Source organism: Lepidochelys kempii, chromosome 7 (genome assembly GCF_965140265.1).
Source record: "Lepidochelys kempii isolate rLepKem1 chromosome 7, rLepKem1.hap2, whole genome shotgun sequence".
In the NCBI taxonomy this organism is placed as follows: Eukaryota; Metazoa; Chordata; order Testudines; family Cheloniidae; genus Lepidochelys; species Lepidochelys kempii.
The window spans coordinates 104065375-104084025 of record NC_133262.1 but is presented as its reverse complement, the minus strand read 5'-3'; the positions used below and the strand labels follow the sequence as shown (position 1 = coordinate 104084025).

The window sequence follows — 18651 nt, the reverse complement described above, 5'->3', positions numbered from 1 at the left end:
GTCAGAGTGCTGTAACTTCTGTAAGCATCAGCTAAAGAATGTCTGGTAATTACAGATCAAAGCAATAATTTGGATGCCATTAGTCTTAATATTAAGGAAGCTCATGGAGATCGCTTACTGTAAGAACACAAGAATAATTATATTGGGTCAGATCAATAGACCAACTATCCCAATATCCTGTCTTCCAGGAGTAGCCAGTGCCCGATGTTTCATAGCCCTGGTCTACACTAGGACTTTAGGTCGAATTTAGCAGCGTTAAATCGATTTAAACCTGCACCCGTCCACACAGTGAAGCCCTTTATTTCAACTTAAAGGGCTCTTAAAATCAATTTCCTTACTCCACCCCTGACAAGTGGATTAGCGCTTAAATCGACGTTCCCGGCTCAAATTTGGGGTACTGTGGACACAATTTGATGGTATTGGCCTCCGGGAGCTATCCCAGAGTGCTCCATTCTGATCGCTCTGGACAGCACTCTCAACTCAGATGCACTGACCAGGTAGACAGGAAAAGAACCGCAAACTTTTGAATCTCATTTCCTGTTTGGCCAGCGTGGCAAGCTGCAGGTGACCATGCAGAGCTCATCAGCACAGGTGACCATGATGGAGTCCCAGAATCGCAAAAGAGCTCCAGCATGGACCGAACGGGAGGTACGGGATCTGATCGCTGTTTGGGGAGAGGAATCCGTGCTATCAGAACTCCGTTCCAGTTTTCGAAATGCCAAAACCTTTGTGAAAATCTCCCAGGGCATGAAGGACAGAGGCCATAACAGGGACCCGAAGCAGTGCCGCGTGAAACTGAAGGAGCTGAGGCAAGCCTACCAGAAAACCAGAGAGGCGAACAGCCGCTCTGGGTCAGAGCCCCAAACATGCCGCTTCTATGATGAGCTGCATGCCATTTTAGGGGGTTCAGCCACCACTACCCCAGCCGTGTTGTTTGACTCCTTCAATGGAGATGGAGGCAATACGGAAGCAGGTTTTGGGGACGAAGAAGATGATGAGGAGGAGGAGGTTGTAGATAGCTCACAGCAAGCAAGCGGAGAAACCGGTTTTCCCGACAGCCAGGAACTGTTTCTCACCCTAGACCTGGAGCCAGTACCCCCCGAACCCACCCAAGGCTGCCTCCTGGACCCAGCAGGCGGAGAAGGGACCTCTGGTGAGTGTACCTTTTAAAATGCTATACATGGTTTAAAAGCAAGCATGTGAAAGGATTACTTTGCCCTGGCATTTGCGGTTCTCCTAGATGTAGTCCTAAAGCCTTTGCAAAAGGTTTCTGGGGAGGGCAGCCTTATTTCGTCCTTCATGGTAGGACACTTTACCACTCCAGGCCAGTAACACGTACTCGGGAATCACTGTAGAACAAAGCATTGCAGTGTATGTTTGCTGGCATTCAACCAAAATACGTTCTTTATCTCTCTGTGTTATCCTCAGGAGAGTGAGATATAATTCATGGTCACCTGGTTGAAATAGAGTGCTTTTCTTCAGGGGACACTCAGAGGAGCCCATTCCTGCTGGGCTGTTTGCCTGTGGCTAAACAGAAATGTTCCCCGCTGTTAGCCACAGGGAGGGGGGAAGGTTGAGGGGGTAGTCACGTGGTGGGAGGAGGCAAAATGCGACCTTGTAACGAAAGCACATGTGCTATGTATGTAATGTTAACAGCAAGGTTTACCCTGAAAGAGTGTAGCGACTGTTTTATAAAATGTGTCTTTTTAAATACCGCTGTCCCTTTTTTTTTCTCCACCAGCTGCATGTGTTTCAATGATCACAGGATCTTCTCCTTCCCAGAGGCTAGTGAAGCTTAGAAAGAAAAAAAAAAACGCACTCGCGATGAAATGTTCTCCGAGCTCATGCTGTCCTCCCACACTGACAGAGCACAGACGAATGCGTGGAGGTAAATAATGTCAGAGTGCAGGAAAGCACAAAATGACCGGGAGGAGAGGTGGAGGGCTGAAGAGAGTAAGTGGTGGGCTGAAGACAGGGCTGAAGCTCAAATGTGGCGGCAGCGTGATGAGAGGAGGCAGGATTCAATGCTGAGGCTGCTGCAGGACCAAACCAGTATGCTCCAGTGTATGGTTGAGCTGCAGCAAAGGCAGCTGGAGCACAGACTGCCACTGCTGCCCCTCTGTAACCAACCGCCCTCCTCCCCAAGTTCCATAGCCTCCACACCCAGACGCCCAAGAACGCGGTGGGGGGGCCTCCGGCCAACCAGCCACTCCACCACAGAGGATTGCCCAAAAAAAAGAAGGCTGTCATTCAATAAATTTTAAAGTTGTAAACTTTTAAAGTGCTGTGCTTAAAGTGCTGTGTGGCATTTTCCTTCCCTCCTCCACCACCCCTCCTGGGATACCTTGGTAGTCATCTCCCTATTTGTGTGATGAATGAATAACGAATGCATGACTGTGAAGCAGCAATGACTTTATTGCCTCTGCAAGCAGTGATTAAAGGGAGGAGGGGAGGGTGGTTAGCTTACAGGGAAGTAGAGTGAACCAAGGGGCGGGGGGTTTCATCAAGGAGAAACAAACAGAACTTTCACACCGTAGCCTGGCCAGTCATGAAACTGGTTTTCAAAGCTTCTCTGATGCGTACCGCGCCCTCCTGTGCTCTTCTAACCACCCTGGTGTCTGGCTGCGCGTAACCAGCAGCTAGGCGATTTGCCTCAGCCTCCCACCCCGCCATAAACGTCTCCCCCTTACTCTCACAGATATTGTGGAGCACACAGCAAGCAGTAATAACAGTGGGAATATTGGTTTCGCTGAGGTCTAAGCGAGTCAGTAAACTGCGCCAGCGCGCCTTTAAACGTCCAAATGCACATTCTACCACCATTCTGCACTTGCTCAGCCTGTAGTTGAACAGCTCCTGACTACTGTCCAGGCTGCCTGTGTACGGCTTCATAAGCCATGGCATTAAGGGGTAGGCTGGGTCCCCAAGGATACATATAGGCATTTCAACATCCCCAACAGTTATTTTCTGGTCTGGGAATAAAGTCCCTTCCTGCAGCTTTTGAAACAGACCAGAGTTCCTGAAGATGCGAGCATCATGCACCTTTCCCGGCCGTTGGTGAAACGTCCCTTGTGATCCACCAGAGCTTGCAGCTCTATCGAAAAGTACCCCTTGCGGTTTATGTACTCGGCGGCTTGGTGCTCCGGTGCCAAGATAGGGATATGGGTTCCGTCTATAGCCCCACCACAGTTAGGGAATCCCATTGCAGCAAAGCCATCCACTATGACCTGCACATTTCCCAGGGTCACTACCCTTGATATCAGCAGATCTTTGATTGCGTGAGCTACTTGCATAACAGCAGCCCCCACAGTAGATTTGCCCACTCCAAATTGATTCCCAACTGACCGGTAGCTGTCTGGCGTTGCAAGCTTCCACAGGGCTATCGCCACTCGCTTCTCAACTGTGAGGGCCGCTCTCATCCTGGTATTCATGCGCTTCAGGGCAGGGGAAAGCAAGTCACAAAGTTCCATGAAAGTGCCCTTACGCATGCGAAAGTTTTGCAGCCACTGGGAATCGTCCCAGACCTGCAACACTATGCGGTCCCACCAGTCTGTGCTTGTTTCCCGAGCCCAGAATCGGCTTTCCACAGCATGAACCTGCCCCATTAGCACCATGATGCATGCATTGTCAGGGCCCATGCTTTCAGAGAAATCTGTGTCCATGTCCTGATCACTCACGGGACCGCGCTGACGTCGCCTCCTCGCCCGGTATCGCGTTGCCATGTTCTGGTGCTGCATATACTGCTGGATAATGCGTGTGGTGGTTAATGTGCTCCTAATTGCCAAAATGAGCTCAGCGGCCTCCATGCTTGCCTTGGTATGGCGTCCGCACAGAAAAAAGGCGCGGAACGATTGTCTGCCGTTGCTCTGACGGAGGGTGGGGCGACTGACGACACGGCTTACAGGGTTGGCTTCAGGGAGCTAAAATCAACAAAGGGTGTGCCTGTACATCAAGGAGTATTTCAGGCAGGACTGCACGGAGGGTTCCAATAAGAAATGGTGCACCAAAGTTATCGTCGTTATTGGAACAAGGAGGTTAGCCTGGCCTCTGATTGATACATGGCTAGATTTACCTCGCTGCACCTTCTCTGTAAGTGACTGCAGTGTGATCTAGAAGAATGAGTCCCCTAGACAGGGGAGGGGGGGAAGCAAATGAGTACAAAACAAATCTGGTCTATTTTTTGTTTTGATCCACTCCATCTATCTTTTACATCTTTGGCTGGCAGCAGACGGTGCAGAAGAACTGCATGCCATCCACATCTCATGGCTGCTCGGCAGAAGATGGTACAGTACGACTGCTAGCAGTCCGTATCGCCTGCCCGCTCACCATAAGACGGTTCAATAGGACTGACTGCAGGACTAAAGAGAATGACCTGCTCAAGTCACTCCAAATTTAGTCCCTGCGCCCATGTCTGCCCAGGCGCTCCTGATTGACCTCACAGAGGCGACCAGGAGCACCTCAGACATGACGATGACGGCTACCAGTCGTACTGTACTGTTGCGGTTCAGTGATGAGACAGAACACAGCTTTATGCAAGCAAACAGGCTGGTCAGCGAAGATGGGCTGTTCTGCCCCCCCCTGCCTTCCACCTTCTCCTTTTATTATATTTCTCCCCCTAAGCATTACACACTGCTACACAAAGGAATGTATGACGTTGATTCATATGCTTAGTTACCATCCTCTATCTACTACAATCCTGGTTCTCAGGCCTTGAGCCCAGGCTAAAGAAACCTCCCACAGTTGCTGTCCAAACAATCAAGTTCTCAGGGTTCATATCTAGCCCTTGTCCTTGGATAGAGCAATGTGTGCATTGCTCCTAGGAAACAGTCAGGGTGTGCCCCGCCTGCTTCCAGGTGGAATAGCTAGACATTAACCCTTCATCTCCCCTTTTTTGTTTATTGATAATTGGCCATCTCATGGTAGCCGCCAATTTGTTTTATCATGCTATTTAACTCCCAGACAGACAAGGACATAACCTGGGGAGCTTTCCAGGGCAAAAATTTTACAAAGTCTTAACAAGGAAGGAATACATTGTACACAGCAACAACAAAAAATAAGCCCAATAATTACAAACACAAAATAACCAAAAGCTTAACATCTGCAATATAATCATCTAAAAGGGATACACTTCTTTTACTACAATTGTAACCAGCAAAAGGCAATATAAGTATCATTCTACTAAGACAGCAAAGGGTGCCATCACTTAAATTTGCAGGAATATAATTAAAGGTGCATGAACCACAAGTAAAAACCCATCCTGATGGTAGGATGATATGGCCATAATTATATAAAACATTAACAGCATGGGAACAATTTAAAAGGGATTGAGAAATTTTTTGACAGCCCAATGGCACCTTTGTACTAGTGCAGTTAACTACACGCGCACAGGTGACATTGTGAGCCCCGGCCGGGTGCGGTGTGTGAAGGGATATAGCCGTGCGAGGCAGAATATAGTTGGCCGGGCCCCAATTAGCCATGCTAGAGTACTGGGAGAAAAGATTAGCATAAGCAAAGAGCAGTATCTTATTCTCCTTCGGGCTTGTAACGGGGGAGGCGCTTCCGAGCCAACCCCTACAGAAAATAGCAGGCACAAAAGGCACACAATCATCACAGAATTAGCAGTGATTTGGGCGAGAATCGCCACAAACAAAGTCTTAGGAGTTTCTGGCTGCTGATCTGCTGCCAGTTTTCGTTGAGCCGTGGCGACCAATGCTTTTACTGCTCCCCCTGTCACGGGCTGGCTTGGGACGTTACGCCTCCTCCGTTTCCGTCCCGCCGTTGTCGACTCGGGGGGCAACGCGGTCTCCTCCAAGGTCAGCTGAAACTCTGGTATGGGATTCGACAGCCCCTGGTGCCATGCCATGTTGTTTAAGTGCTGGTCGCACGCACCGGGCTGGAACCCACAACGGTCCGGGATCCACGAAGTGGATGAGTGACGCGTCTGAAACCCTTGCCGGGCGAGGTGAGTGCTGAGGGCCCCACGTTGGGCGCCAGTTGTTGCGGTTCAGTGATGAGACAGAACACAGCTTTATGCAAGCAAACAGGCTGGTCAGCGAAGATGGGCTGTTCTGCCCCCCCCGCCTTCCACCTTCTCCTTTTATTATATTTCTCCCCCTAAGCATTACACACTGCTACACAAAGGAATGTATGACGTTGATTCATATGCTTAGTTACCATCCTCTATCTACTACAATCCTGGTTCTCAGGCCTTGAGCCCAGGCTAAAGAAACCTCCCACAGTTGCTGTCCAAACAATCAAGTTCTCAGGGTTCATATCTAGCCCTTGTCCTTGGATAGAGCAATGTGTGCATTGCTCCTAGGAAACAGTCAGGGTGTGCCCCGCCTGCTTCCAGGTGGAATAGCTAGACATTAACCCTTCACTGTACCATCTGCTGCCACAAGGCAAGGGGTTGCTGCTACTGTGTAGCAATGCCGTACCGCGTCTGCCAGCACCCAGGAGACATAGGGTGACGGTTACCTGAGCGGGCTCCATGCTTGCCGTGGTATGGCGTCTGCACAGGTAACTCAGGAAAAAAGGCGCGAAATGATTGTCTGCCTTTGCTTTCATGGAGGGAGGGAGGGAACGGGGGCCTGACGATATGTACCCAGAACCACCCGCGACAATGTTTTAGCCCCATCAGGCATTGGGATCTCAACCCAGAATTCCAATGGGCAGCGGAGACTGCGGGAACTGTGGGATAGCTACCCACAGTGCAACGCTCCGGAAGTCGACGCTTGCCTCGGTACTGTGGAAGCGCTCCGCCGAGTTAATGCACTTAATGCACTTAGAGCATTTTCTGTGGGGACACACACACTCGAATATATAAAACCAATTTCTAAAAAACCGACTTCTATAAATTCGACCTAATTTCGTAGTGTAGACATACCCATAGGGAATGAACTGAACAGGGCAATTATCAAATGATCCATCCCCTGTTGTCCAGTCCCTGCTGCTGGCAGCCAGAGGTTTAGGAAGACTCAGAGCATGGGGTTGTATCTCTAACCATCCTGGCTAGTAGCCATTGATGGACCTACCCTCCATTAACTTATCTAATTCTTTTTTTGAACCCCAAAACAAGGAGTCTGGTGGCACCCTGTTGTTTTTGTAGATACAGACTAACATGGCTACCCAATACTTGATTTTTTGAACCCAGTTATACTTTTGGCTTTCACAACACCCCCATCAATGAGTTCAAGAAGTACTTTTTGTTTGTTTTAAACCTGCTGCCTATTAATTTTATTGGGTGACACCTTGTTCTTGTGATATGCAAAGAGGTAAAAAAACAATTCCCTATTCACTTTCTCCACACCCGTCATGACTGCATAGCCATCATACCTCCCCCTTAGTCACCTCTTTCCTAAACTGAACAGTCCCAGTCTTTTTAAACTCACCTCACACAGAAGCTGTTCCATACCCCAATCATTTGTCTAGCCCCTCTCTCTACTTGTCGCAGTTCTAATATAGCTCTTTCTAGATGGGGCGACCAGAACGCCACACAGTAGTCAAGGTGTGGGCATACCATGGATTTATGGCATTATGATATCCTCTTACTGGCTGCTGCGCTTTGCACACACGGGCGCCACTTCCGCGCACTCCAACATGCAACGGACTCGTTGCTGTTACTTTTATGAGGGCCACAGGCACGGACACGAAACAAGCCCCTCCCCACAGTGCAGCCTTCGCTGACGCCTCAGCGCCCGGCGCGCGCCCAGACCCTGCCAAAGACGCACGTGCCGAAGCACATTTGCGAGCCGCGAGCGTACACAAGGGCTGCGCCGGCAGCCAGCCGCGCTCGGCAAGTCCCGCGAGAAGAAGCCTTCTCCGCGAGATTTCCGTTCCTCCTTCCCCTCCGCTTCTGGGGCCGCTGGTGGCAGCCGCGGCCTCACGGTTCTTCCGGTTCTGCCCCCGCCGGGGCTGGGCTGGCTGGCTGTGAGGACAGAGCCAATGGAGGGCACAGGAGCTCCCCCGCCGTGGGGAGCCTGCGCTGAAGCGGGCCCCGCCGCGCTGAAGGGAGACCCTGAGGAGCTCAAGCAGGTGAGCGGCAGCCTCCCCCCGGGCTCCGAGCCTGCAGCTCGCGGTTCGCTGCGGCCCGGTCCGCTTGTGGGCTCCGCTCCCTCACCCGATGTCCTGGACCCGGGGCGCCCGCTCCTTTCCCCCGTCTACACACACGCCGGGGTGTCTGCCCTGCGGACTCGCACCGGTGTCCGTAGCCGGGGTACCGTCCACGGTTTCCCCCGGAGGTGCGGGGCAGGGGGTGTCAGCAAGCCAGGGGGCCTGGGCACCCGCTCCGCACCGGTGGGATTACCAGGTGTCACTCCGGCACGCTGACAGGGTGGCAGTTTCCCGTTGCCTCGGCGTCAGCCTTCATCGCCCAGACTTATAGTTAGAAAGAGAGCGCCCTGAGGTGGCTGCCCCGCCCCGTCCCGCCGGTTTCTTTGGACAGGTGGAGTGGGCTGCCGCTTCGGGATAGTGTACGCCAGGGGTGGCCAACCTGCGGCTCCCGAGCCACATGGGGCTCTTCAGAAGTTAATATGCAGCTCCTTGTATAGGCACCGACTCGTGGCTGGAGCTACAGGTGCCAACTTTCCACTGTGCTGGGGGGTGCTCACTGCTCAACCCTTGGCTCTGCCACAGGCCCTTCCCCTCTTCAAGACAGGAAAACAAGAGTGGTTAAGTCTGTTTCCCAAAGTCAGAGGGTCAGTGTCTAGAATGAATTTGAGTGTGCTCAGACTATGCTCCTCTTCCCTACTTTGCACTTAGGGCTCATACACACTACCACTTATGTTGATATAATTTATGGCCCGCAGGAGTGTGAATAAGCCACCCCTCTCCTGTCTTGAAGAGGGGAAACAAATATAGGCCTACTCCAGAGGAGCTGCTGGGAATATATTTCTCTAGGATGAGGGAGAGCTTGTAAAGTACTTCCATAAAATGTGCTAAATTTAGATAAAATAGACATCTATTTATCTTGTCAACGTTGCACCTTGCGATGATCACTACTGAGTTCAATTTCTTTCATTGGATTCTGCTTCATAGAGGTGACCTGGTTTCAGGGTAAACATGTAAAGGTGACCTTTTAAATATTGGCAGTTATTAATAAGCGTCCTCTATGCAATTAGGGTTCATTAGCCATCCTCTTTCAACGAAACTTATAATACCACACATCTAGCTTCACTTTCTCTTCTATCACAGTAAGAATGGCTTCTAGAGAACACCCATTAGGTACAGTTTCGTCAGTTTAGTAGGTGGGGTGCATTGCTGCCTACACTGCAGTTTGACATCTGTTCCACCTTGTATTTAGCTGTGATACTCTGAGTGCCTTTTCCAGACCCGTAAAGAGCTCTGTATAGCTTGAAAGCTTGTCTCTTTCACCAACAGAGGTTGAGCCAATAAAAGATATTACCTCACCTCCTTGTGTCCTTGGACTAACACAGCTAAAACAACAGTGCAAACATGTAGTAAACTGACATACCCTGTGAGGATAATAATGAACTGCTACTGTTATACCAATAAAATAAAACCCAGCAGGATCTTATTAAAGGGAAAAAGGCAAAATACCACATTTATTGTGAATACAGAAAGAATCATAGTAAGCAGTTAGTTATAACATTCCATTCAATCTCATATTTATTCACACATTCATTCATACAAACACACACACACAGAGGTTCTGCAAGGTTGTTATCATAGTTACCAGCCTTAGAGTTGCTCATGCCAAGCCACTGGCCAGGTGGCCTGGACATGAGGAGGGAGCAGGGCCTTGTCAGATGCTCATCTGATGCTCCTGGAAGTTGGTTTGCAGAATCAGACCCCAAAGTTCTCACTTTTTAGAGTCTATTTTTATAGGAATTTCTTCCTATGCCAGTCTATGGGAATTGCTTCATCATGCTGTTGCTGAATCAATCAGCAGATAGCACATTCCTGACGGCTCCAAGATGTTATCTTGTTCTTTGGTTCTCCCATTCTTGAGGCTGTTGGGTGGATTCCAGTCTGCCCTCCGGGGGGTCCTCTGGTTATTTCCACTTGACGCCTTCTTCAGCCGATGGACACTGGATTCTTAGGCTGGCACCTCCCTGATGATTCAGTTATTATCCACACCAAGCATCCATCCACATACATCCTCTATCTCTATTTTAATCACAATTGTTAATACAACAAAAGGGTGGGGAGTCTCTGGGTGCTGTTTCTGTTGTTAGAGTATTGCTTTGAGTCTCTCTCTCTGTGAATTGCTTTGAGAACAGACTCTGTCTTAGAATGTACTAAGGCAATTAGCAGCTTGCAAGTTTCACACACAGAGGGAGAGAAACAGTACCAAAAACCAAGAGACCTCTTAATTAGTAATACCCTGGAATTTAAACTCTGGGGAATCAAACTCATTTGTGATTTTAATACAGAACTTCTTTAATATGATCCAACACTACCACAGTGCAAACTTCCTAGTATGCCAAATTACTCTGTGTAGTGGTGTGGTGCCTGAGCTGCAGGGGAAAGAAGAGGAGCTCTCCAAAGCCACCATTTGGATGTTTTTCAATGAAGAAATCAGCATAGCTTTAAATTCTCTCCCTCCCTCCCCACCCCCTCAAACCGTTTCCCCTTCTTGCCTGTCTTCCTTCTCCTCACTCTGCCTTTCCCTCTTCCTCCCCCCACGCTCCCCAAATCCTACTCTCCTTAATATTTCTTTGGAATTTTAATGCAGTAGCCAAAACTAGGGTTTGGGGCATGGCTATTGAATCTTTGTTGTGTTTAGCCATAGTGTAACTGTTGGTATCTATGCTTGTGTGCCCCATTGGGTTGCAAAGCCTAGCCCTCTGAAAATAGTCATTAGAAATGAAATATAGGAGTCCCTCTGGTCTCACTAAACTCAGGGTTGCTAACCTTTCTAATAAAAAGGAATATTACAAATGATTGGTTCTACAGGGTAATCAGTTTTTATTATTTATTTGCTGTGCACTGACAGAGTATTTGGTTCTGTACAAGACAGACAAAAATAGCCTTGTTAAATTAGGATGTCAGCTTCTAGTATAGCTTCATTGGTGCAGATCCTTAGTGTAGATCTGATCTGGGGAAGTTCGCTTCAGTTTCAAATTAAAGTAAACTGTACCAGTATAAATTGTCTAGAGTAGGGATTTGCATGGTGTAGTTACACTAAGGGCTTGTCTACACTTACATTTTATAGTGCTGTAACTTGCTGGCTTAAGGGTGTGAAAAATCACCCCCCTGAGCGCAGCAAGTCTGAGCGCTTTAAAGTGCTAGTGTAGGCAGGCTCCAAGTGCTGGGAGCTAATTCCCTCATGGAGGTGGATTACCAGGAGTGCTGGGAGAGCTCTCCCAGCGCTCGCGCGCGACCACACTCTCACTTCTTCAAAGCGCTGCTGTGGGAGCATTCCCGCAACAGCGCTTTGAAGTTTCCAGTGTAGCTATGTCCAGAGTGTCAGAAATCCTAGTGTAGACCAGATGAAGCTGCCCTAAGGCATTCGTCTAAAAGAATTTGCATGTTTGTTGTCATATAAGAGAGTACTGGTTACTTTTGCTATGCATGACTGTTGCATATTCAGACTTTACACCTATTGTATGCAGCGTTGGGAAACCAGAAGTTCTAGTAAAGAGACCCTGGATAGGCCCCACTTCAGGTCTTTGGGGGTCTGCCTGGGCTTACGGATCTGTTCACTCAGATTCATTTGCAGAATCAGGACCTTTCCTACACGCAGCGTGCACATTACTGCTACAAAGCAGTAACCTCTGGGGTAGAAAATGAGCAACTGGCACATTGCAAAACAGCTGAACACCAGAATGAGGGCTTGTTTCAGTTTTCTACGTGGTAATACTTAAAATGCATTTATGTTGCTGTTTGTTCTTCTGATGTTCAGATGTTCTGTGATATGCTGATACAGGTTGGTTATTACTAATCTTATGGGAATGATACATATTCTGAATATAGATATAAAACTCTTTGGGAGGCTTAAAATGAAAGGCGCTAGTTTAAGCAGAGCACATAGCAGCACATGTAGTTAAGGTTGTCTGACGTGTAATACCCTGTCTTCAATTGTGTTAGTAATTGTATATTTACACCAGGACTGAGGTATGCTAGTTAAAAATGTAATTATGAACCCTTATTTCTGTCAGCACATAATAGTGAAAAGCATTATACTTAATCTGTAATGAGACCAGTGTTCTGCAGTATGTTTTCTTAGTCTAAATCATACAAAGATTTATAAAGCATGTGCTTCATTTTATGCCCTGTGGTAAGTTCTACTGACTTAAGTAGCGTTTCTCACAGTACATAAAGTTAAGCATAAGCTTAAGAATACTACTGAAGTCAGTGGAACTCATCACAATGTGGGAAGTTAAACGTGTTAATCTTTACAGGATTAGGCCTTAATTAAATTGTATTCCTAGTATCGTCAGTTAATGGAATTGAATTGACATCAAGTAAAGTCTAATAACTTTTTAAGAAACTAATTTATGAATGAAGGACTCTAATTTCTGTTCTGCAAACTAGGGATCGGTTTTATTTCTTGGTGGCAATGAAGTAAAAAGCAGTGCTGTGGTGAAATATTCATCTGCCCCACCACAAGCAGCATTTGCCCGTCTTCAAGAGAAGACTGATTTGAAACTTCCACCTGCCAATTGGTTACGTGAAAGCGCCAAACTGGGGCCAGCAGGAACAACCATTCTTGGCAACAGCAAGAAAAGCAAACTATTTTCAAGGTAACACTGACATCACTACAAATTGTCCTATTCTCTGTTATCCCTTCTGTTTCTCCTTCTTTCTCTGTCTTTGCACTCTCCCTTGCCTTCCCTCACCCAGTATGCTTTAATCCCGTCTTGCTTAGAAGGTGATTAAGAATTCCAGTTATGATGGTAGCTTTTGCGATGTGTATGCTGGCAAATGGACTGAGACAATCAAACTCACTTCATGTTGACTACCTGCAATTGGATGGCATCAGTTGGTCAGGCTAGATTGACTGAGGTAGTAATAGGAATTCTGCTCTTTGATCATATAAGGAAATGGAATAGTATTCTGAAACAAATCTGTAGCCTACTTACTGTTAGTCTGGAATTGGCTGCGGGCTTGGAAATTCAGGAATAAGAATGGACACGTTTATGGAAATTTTCTTGCAGTGCCTACAATAAATGTATGTTTTAAAAATAAAAATAGGTGGCAAATACCTAAGGAAAATAATTAGTAAAACGTGGTGGTTTGATATTTTGGAAATTGGACAAGGAAAGTTCAGCAATGAAAAAAGGCATCTCTGGTATCACAGCCAGTGTCAAGTCTGGGATGATCTGCTGAATGTGTGCAAATCACTCAAAGCAGATTGGCATCTGGGATGAAAATCACTATGCACAGGGCTTACACCTCTTAAATTGCCAAATTAGGGCTGAAGTGGCACATTACTCTTGTGGACCCTGTGCGCAGCAGGGAATTTTTAAAAAAAACATTAAACAGTGGGCAGAATTAATACATGTGTTTTAATTAGGTAGGTTAGTGAATTCCTGTTTTTACTTTCTCTGCCTTTTTTTTTATTTTGGAATTGTTCACAGATGGAAATGCACAAACTCTTTTTTTTTTTTTTTTTTTAATGAAAGAATGGGTTTTCTTAAAGAGGCACTAAGTTCTTTGAGGAACAAGCAGTTATGTTTTAAATGTCAAAATGCAATGGTTTAAACTTCTAATATTTTTTTAAAATAGCTTTGGCATGGCATATGACTTCATTGACTCAGTTGGAAATGATGTGGATGTTGTGTCTGATTCTGAGGTATGTGCCGTTTATAGTTCAATAATTCTTCAGTTTTGTGATGGTATCTTGATTAAGAAAATGGCTTATGCTACCGTGATTTTGTTTTACTAACCTTTTATTAAATTATTTAAGAAAACTTCATTTCACTTTGGCTATTTGCTTATAGTTCAAAGGAAGTTGTGACAACTGAATGAATAAAGTACAAATAGCGTCGAGTTTTTATTTGCAGTGTAGACATACCCAAAGATACAGATAGACAGAAGAGCACTGAGGAAAAGTGAGAAACAAAGAGGATGGAAAAAGAAAATTGGGGCACCCCAAATAATTTTACATTTGGGGAAAAAATTGAAATGGTGAGCTGCTAAAATCAAGCATTCATGATATTGTCTCCATAAAGTCAGTCGGAGTTTTGCTATTGACCTGAATGAGAGCATGATGAGGACCACTTCAGTAGCCTATTTGAATGCATTACAGTAAATTTTACTATATCTAACTCACGTTAGCAATAGGGGAAGAGCATTCTAGTAGCTTATACCCACGCCTAGTCAAATATTAGTATCTAGGTTATAGTTGTGAGGAAGACCCATTGCCAAGCTGTTCCCTGACTTGCTGTCTCAAAGCTCCTACAAGAGGTCTGTTCCCTAATACTCTTATTTGGAACTCAGTAGGTCAGTAATGGTATGGGGACTACCGTTTATCTGCTATGCCAACGACCCTCCAACAAAATAATTGCATCTAAGTGAGGCGTTTTATACCCAAAACACTATCAGTGGAATAACATTGTTATGGGACCAACCTTTCCTGCTTTAAAAATAGAGCCTCCTGTTTTACCTTGATAATTAAACATTCTGGTAAATACTCAAACATTTACTGTTTGCTTAACAGATAAGATAGCTGTCATATATACTCTCAAAAGTATTGGCATAAGATGACCATTATCTCCAAATAAAGATATTTGTAGGGCTTGCAGAAATACAATATTTTGGTATAACTTCTTGAGGGGGGGAGGGGTTGGGTTTCTTTTTTGCTTTGAAAATCTCTTGTATTAAATTCAAGCATTTAAAACATTTCTTTTCATAATTAATATTCTATAACCTTGTATTTTCTGTGGTGGCATTATGCAATAACATTTAAACATGAATCCACAATTTCTCTTTAATGTTTTCATTATGAGAATTTGGTTTACTGTAGCATATTCAACATCTACCTTATGTTTTCAACTTCTTTCCTCTACTTTCATTTTCATGATCCTGAGTAACAAGAACTCTATCAACTTGCTGTCACCATATTTGTACAAACTTTTTTCACTTAAAAATCCCTCTCTTGTTTTAAAAGCGTTGGAGGTTTTCTTTTCAGTTAACATCAACTAAAAGGGACTTATGTGAGCTCTAAGTTAGCACATGCTAATTGAAATAGCTCTATAATATTTAATCCATTTGCAATAATTTGCTAATGGATGAAACTTAGACAAATTGGGAAACCCACAAGTCCTTTGCAAGTGCTGTTTAGGAATATTTTTATTTTTGTGTAAGATTCCCACTAGGAAATCTGGGGAGCGAATTGGAAGAGAATCCCATGTCTGTAGTCTCAGCCACCTTTTTGCCATCTTGTCTCCGCTTCTCTCCATACAGGATCTTGTAAATTTAGTCAAAAAGAAAATTGACAAAATAAATGATCTTTCTCCTACTCAGCTTGCCTTCCATTCCTTTTCAATAACTCTCTTCTCTTCCTTCCCGATCACAGACACAGAAGATTCTTGTCTGCGCTGCTCCTCTAACATTCCAGTGGCCCTATTCCATCTGCTGATCTCCCTTGTGCCTACTCTCATCTCCTCCCTTACTCTTTGCCTGAACTTCGCACTCTCCTCTGGCTCTTTCCCCTCACAATACAAGCATGCTTTAGTCTCTTCCATCTTCAAAACCAAACAAAACAGGAAAAAAACACCCCCTCCCTTTGATCCTATTTGCATCTCCAACTACCACCCGCTTCCTTTCATCTCAAAGCTCATTGAATACATTGTTTACGATTGCAGTCTGGCGTTCCTCTCTTCCAGTTCCAGCCTAGATCCTCTCCAATCTGGTTTCCCCCTCTTGCACTCAACAAAACATAAGAATGACCATACTGGGTCACACCAATGGTCAATCTAGCCTAGTATCCTGTCTTCCGACAGTGGCCAATGCCAGATCTTTCAAAGGGAATTAATAGAATAGGGCAATATCAAGTGATCCATCCCCTGTTATCCGCTCCCAGCTTCTGGCAGTCAGAGATTTAGGGACACCCAGAGCATAGGGTTGCATCCCTAATAATCTTGGCTAATAGCCATAGATGGACCTATCTTTCATGAACTTATCTAATTCATTTTTGAATCCAGTTATAGTTTTGGCCTTCACAACAACCGCTGGCAAGGAGTTCCACAGGTTGCCTGTGCATTGTGTGAAGAATTACTTCATTTTGTTGGTCTTAAACCTGTTGCCTATTAATTTCATTGTGTGACCACTCACTGAAACTGTCCTTGCCAAAGTCATTAATTGTTGTGTGCATTGTAATTGTAGCTGTGTTGGTCTCAGAATATTAGAGAGACAAGGTGGGTGAGGGAATACCTTTTATTGGACCACCTTGTGTGTCTCAAGTCACTGTTGGCCTTTTTCTTAGCCAAAGCAGTACTGCATCCTCAAGCTCCTTGACCTGTCAGCCACCTTCAGCATTGTCAACCATGCTCCTCTTCTTGAAATCTTGTCTTTTGTGATTCTGTCCTCTCATGATTCTATTCCTACTTCTCGCATTACTCCTTTAGCATGTCCTCTCCCCCCAACAACTTTCTATGGGGGTTCCACAGGGATCCATCCTTGGTCCCCTTCTCTTCTCTTTCTACACCTTATCTCTGGGTAATCTCATCTGCAAACAAATTCAACTGCCATCTCTATGTTGACAATTCTGAGATCTACCTCCGTACTCCAGACCTGTCTCCTTCTGTCCAATCTAAAATCTTGGTGTCTCTCTGACATCTCCTTATGGATGTCTAGCTGTGGGCTCAAGTTCAAAGCAGCTAAAACAGAGTTCTTAAACTCCCCCTTTCCAACTATCTCATTTTTCAATCACCGTGGACATCATCTCCATTCTGCCTATCATTTAGGCTCTTAAACTGGGTGTCCGCTTCTACTCGGGCCTCCCTCCCTCACATCTAGGCTATGTCTAAATCTTAGAGATGTCAGACTGAAAAAATATGCAATGTACAGACTCTCCTATCCATCTACAATTAAATTCTGGTCTAGGTTCTCATGATGTCAGTTAATTCATCATCCTTCTCTCTGGTCTTGCTCATATCCATTCAGAGTGCTGCTGCAAAGATAATTTTCCTATCCACCATGCTTTGACCATGTCATCCCTTCACTGGCTCCTGTTTCTCTATCAAATCAGACATAAGCTGCTTCTCTTCGCTTTCAGGGCCTTTCATGGCCTATCCCCCCCTGCTTATCTCTCATTCACTCCTGAGATGTTGACTCCAGCCTCTGATGGGCCCCATGGTGCCATCATCTCTTATTTGCTAAAGTTTCAAACAAGCATCTTTCTCCCAACCATGGAGGAGGTGCATGGGAGATAGCTACTTGTAAACATCTAGAAAACTAATACATCAACATCCTTCAAAACCCTACTTTAAACTTTCCGTTTCTGTGAAGTCTACTAAACGCTTGATGATGGCTAGATTGCTGAGACCACTGCTCATCATGCTACCAATTTTGTCTCATTTCTTCCTTTTACTCCTCTGTCTATTGGTTTGTATCCATCGGTTGTCTCTTGTCCTATACCTAGATTGTAAGCGTCTTAGAGCAGGTACTGTCTTTTTTTGTTTTGTTTGTACAGCACTTAGCACAATGGGACCAAGACTAGGACCCTTAGGCCCTGTGGTAATACACATAATAAGTAGAATCTCTGCAGTTTAAGTAGTAGCATACTGAGTGGTAATCTCTTGAGCGCTGACAACTGATATCAAAGGCTTGGGTATTTTTTTTTTTTCCAGATATACTTCTATAGGATTGGGCTCTGCTTAGACTAATGATGAGAACATACATTTGATTTAACTTCATAGACAAGCAATCCTGATCTCTTGTGCTTAATAACTAAGGCTGCAAGTTTGTCATGGAAGTCACAGATGCTGTGACTTCTTCAGCAGCTGGTATGGCTGGCCTGGGGGCTCCCTGAGCAACTCAAGCAGCCCCTGGGCCAGCTGCACCCGACAGCAGCAGGAGTTTGGGTATGGGAGGAGGTGAGGGCTCTGGGTGGCGCTTATATCCGGGAGGCTCCTCGGAAGCGGTGACATCCCTCGGCTCCTAGGTGAAGGCATGGCCAGTGGCTCTGCGTGCTGCTTCCCGCCTGCAGGCATCGCCCCCACAGCTCCTATTGGCCGTGGTTTCTGGCCAATGGGAGCTGCGGAGCACTCTGGGTGGAGGCAGTGCACAGAGCTGCCTGGCCATGCCTCTGCCTGAGGCCCCCAAGCACCCACGGCACCCTGGGCTGCCCCCACTCCCTAAGATTTAGTTGAGTGTATAGTACAAGTCATGGACAGGTCACGGGTCATGAATAATTGTTTACTGCCTGTGTCCTGTACATGTCTTTGACTAAAAATACCCAGGACTAAAACGTAGCCTTATTGATAACCCATTGGGGCAGCATGGTGTACTCCCTCAGAGGGGACTATTAGAACTACAGCTAAAATCAAAAGCAGCAAGGCTTGGCCAGAGGAGCAAGAGGAAGGGGAGGAAAGCCAGAGGGCGAAACACAGAACGTGGAAAACAGGTGGAGATACAAGATGGTCTTTTTGCTGTCATAAATGGTGCCTTTTGTGATTGTCAGATGAGAAACGAAGCTTTCTGAAAACCTAGTTGAGGCATACTTGGTTCAGGAGTATTAGATGG

The 18651-nt window shown here is 46.0% G+C and overlaps 2 protein-coding genes across 5 annotated transcripts in view; both read left to right on the top strand.

Annotated features, from left to right (window-relative positions):
- The first annotated feature begins 536 nt into the window (after positions 1–536).
- LOC140915368 (uncharacterized) lies at positions 537–2347 on the top strand. Its single transcript, XM_073354957.1, has 2 exons — positions 537–1153; positions 1742–2347. Exons 1-2 carry the CDS (start codon positions 571–573, stop codon positions 1894–1896), a joined length of 738 nt encoding a protein of 245 aa, XP_073211058.1. The 5' UTR covers positions 537–570; the 3' UTR covers positions 1897–2347.
- A 5412-nt stretch (positions 2348–7759) lies between these two features.
- The window catches only part of EDRF1 (erythroid differentiation regulatory factor 1), a 48187-nt gene continuing 37295 nt past the window's right edge, over positions 7760–18651 (top strand). For 2 of the 4 annotated variants that reach the window (XM_073354080.1, XM_073354084.1), the window contains exons 1-3: positions 7815–8031; positions 12496–12704; positions 13690–13756. In XM_073354080.1, coding sequence (XP_073210181.1) covers positions 7942–8031; positions 12496–12704; positions 13690–13756 — 366 coding nt within the window. In that variant the 5' untranslated portion in view covers positions 7815–7941. Of the gene's footprint in view, positions 8032–12495; positions 12705–13689; positions 13757–18651 lie in introns of all 4 variants that reach the window. The other 2 variants (XM_073354082.1, XM_073354083.1) reach the window with 2 other exon arrangements.

Coding starts and splice junctions, on each gene's coding strand:
- LOC140915368 (XM_073354957.1), top strand. CDS start 571: ATGCAGAGCTCATCAGCACAGGTGACCATGATGGAGTCCCAGAATCGC. Junction 1,154..1,741: donor AGGCGGAGAAGGGACCTCTG/GTGAGTGTACCT, acceptor TTTCTCCACCAG/CTGCATGTGTTTCAATGATC.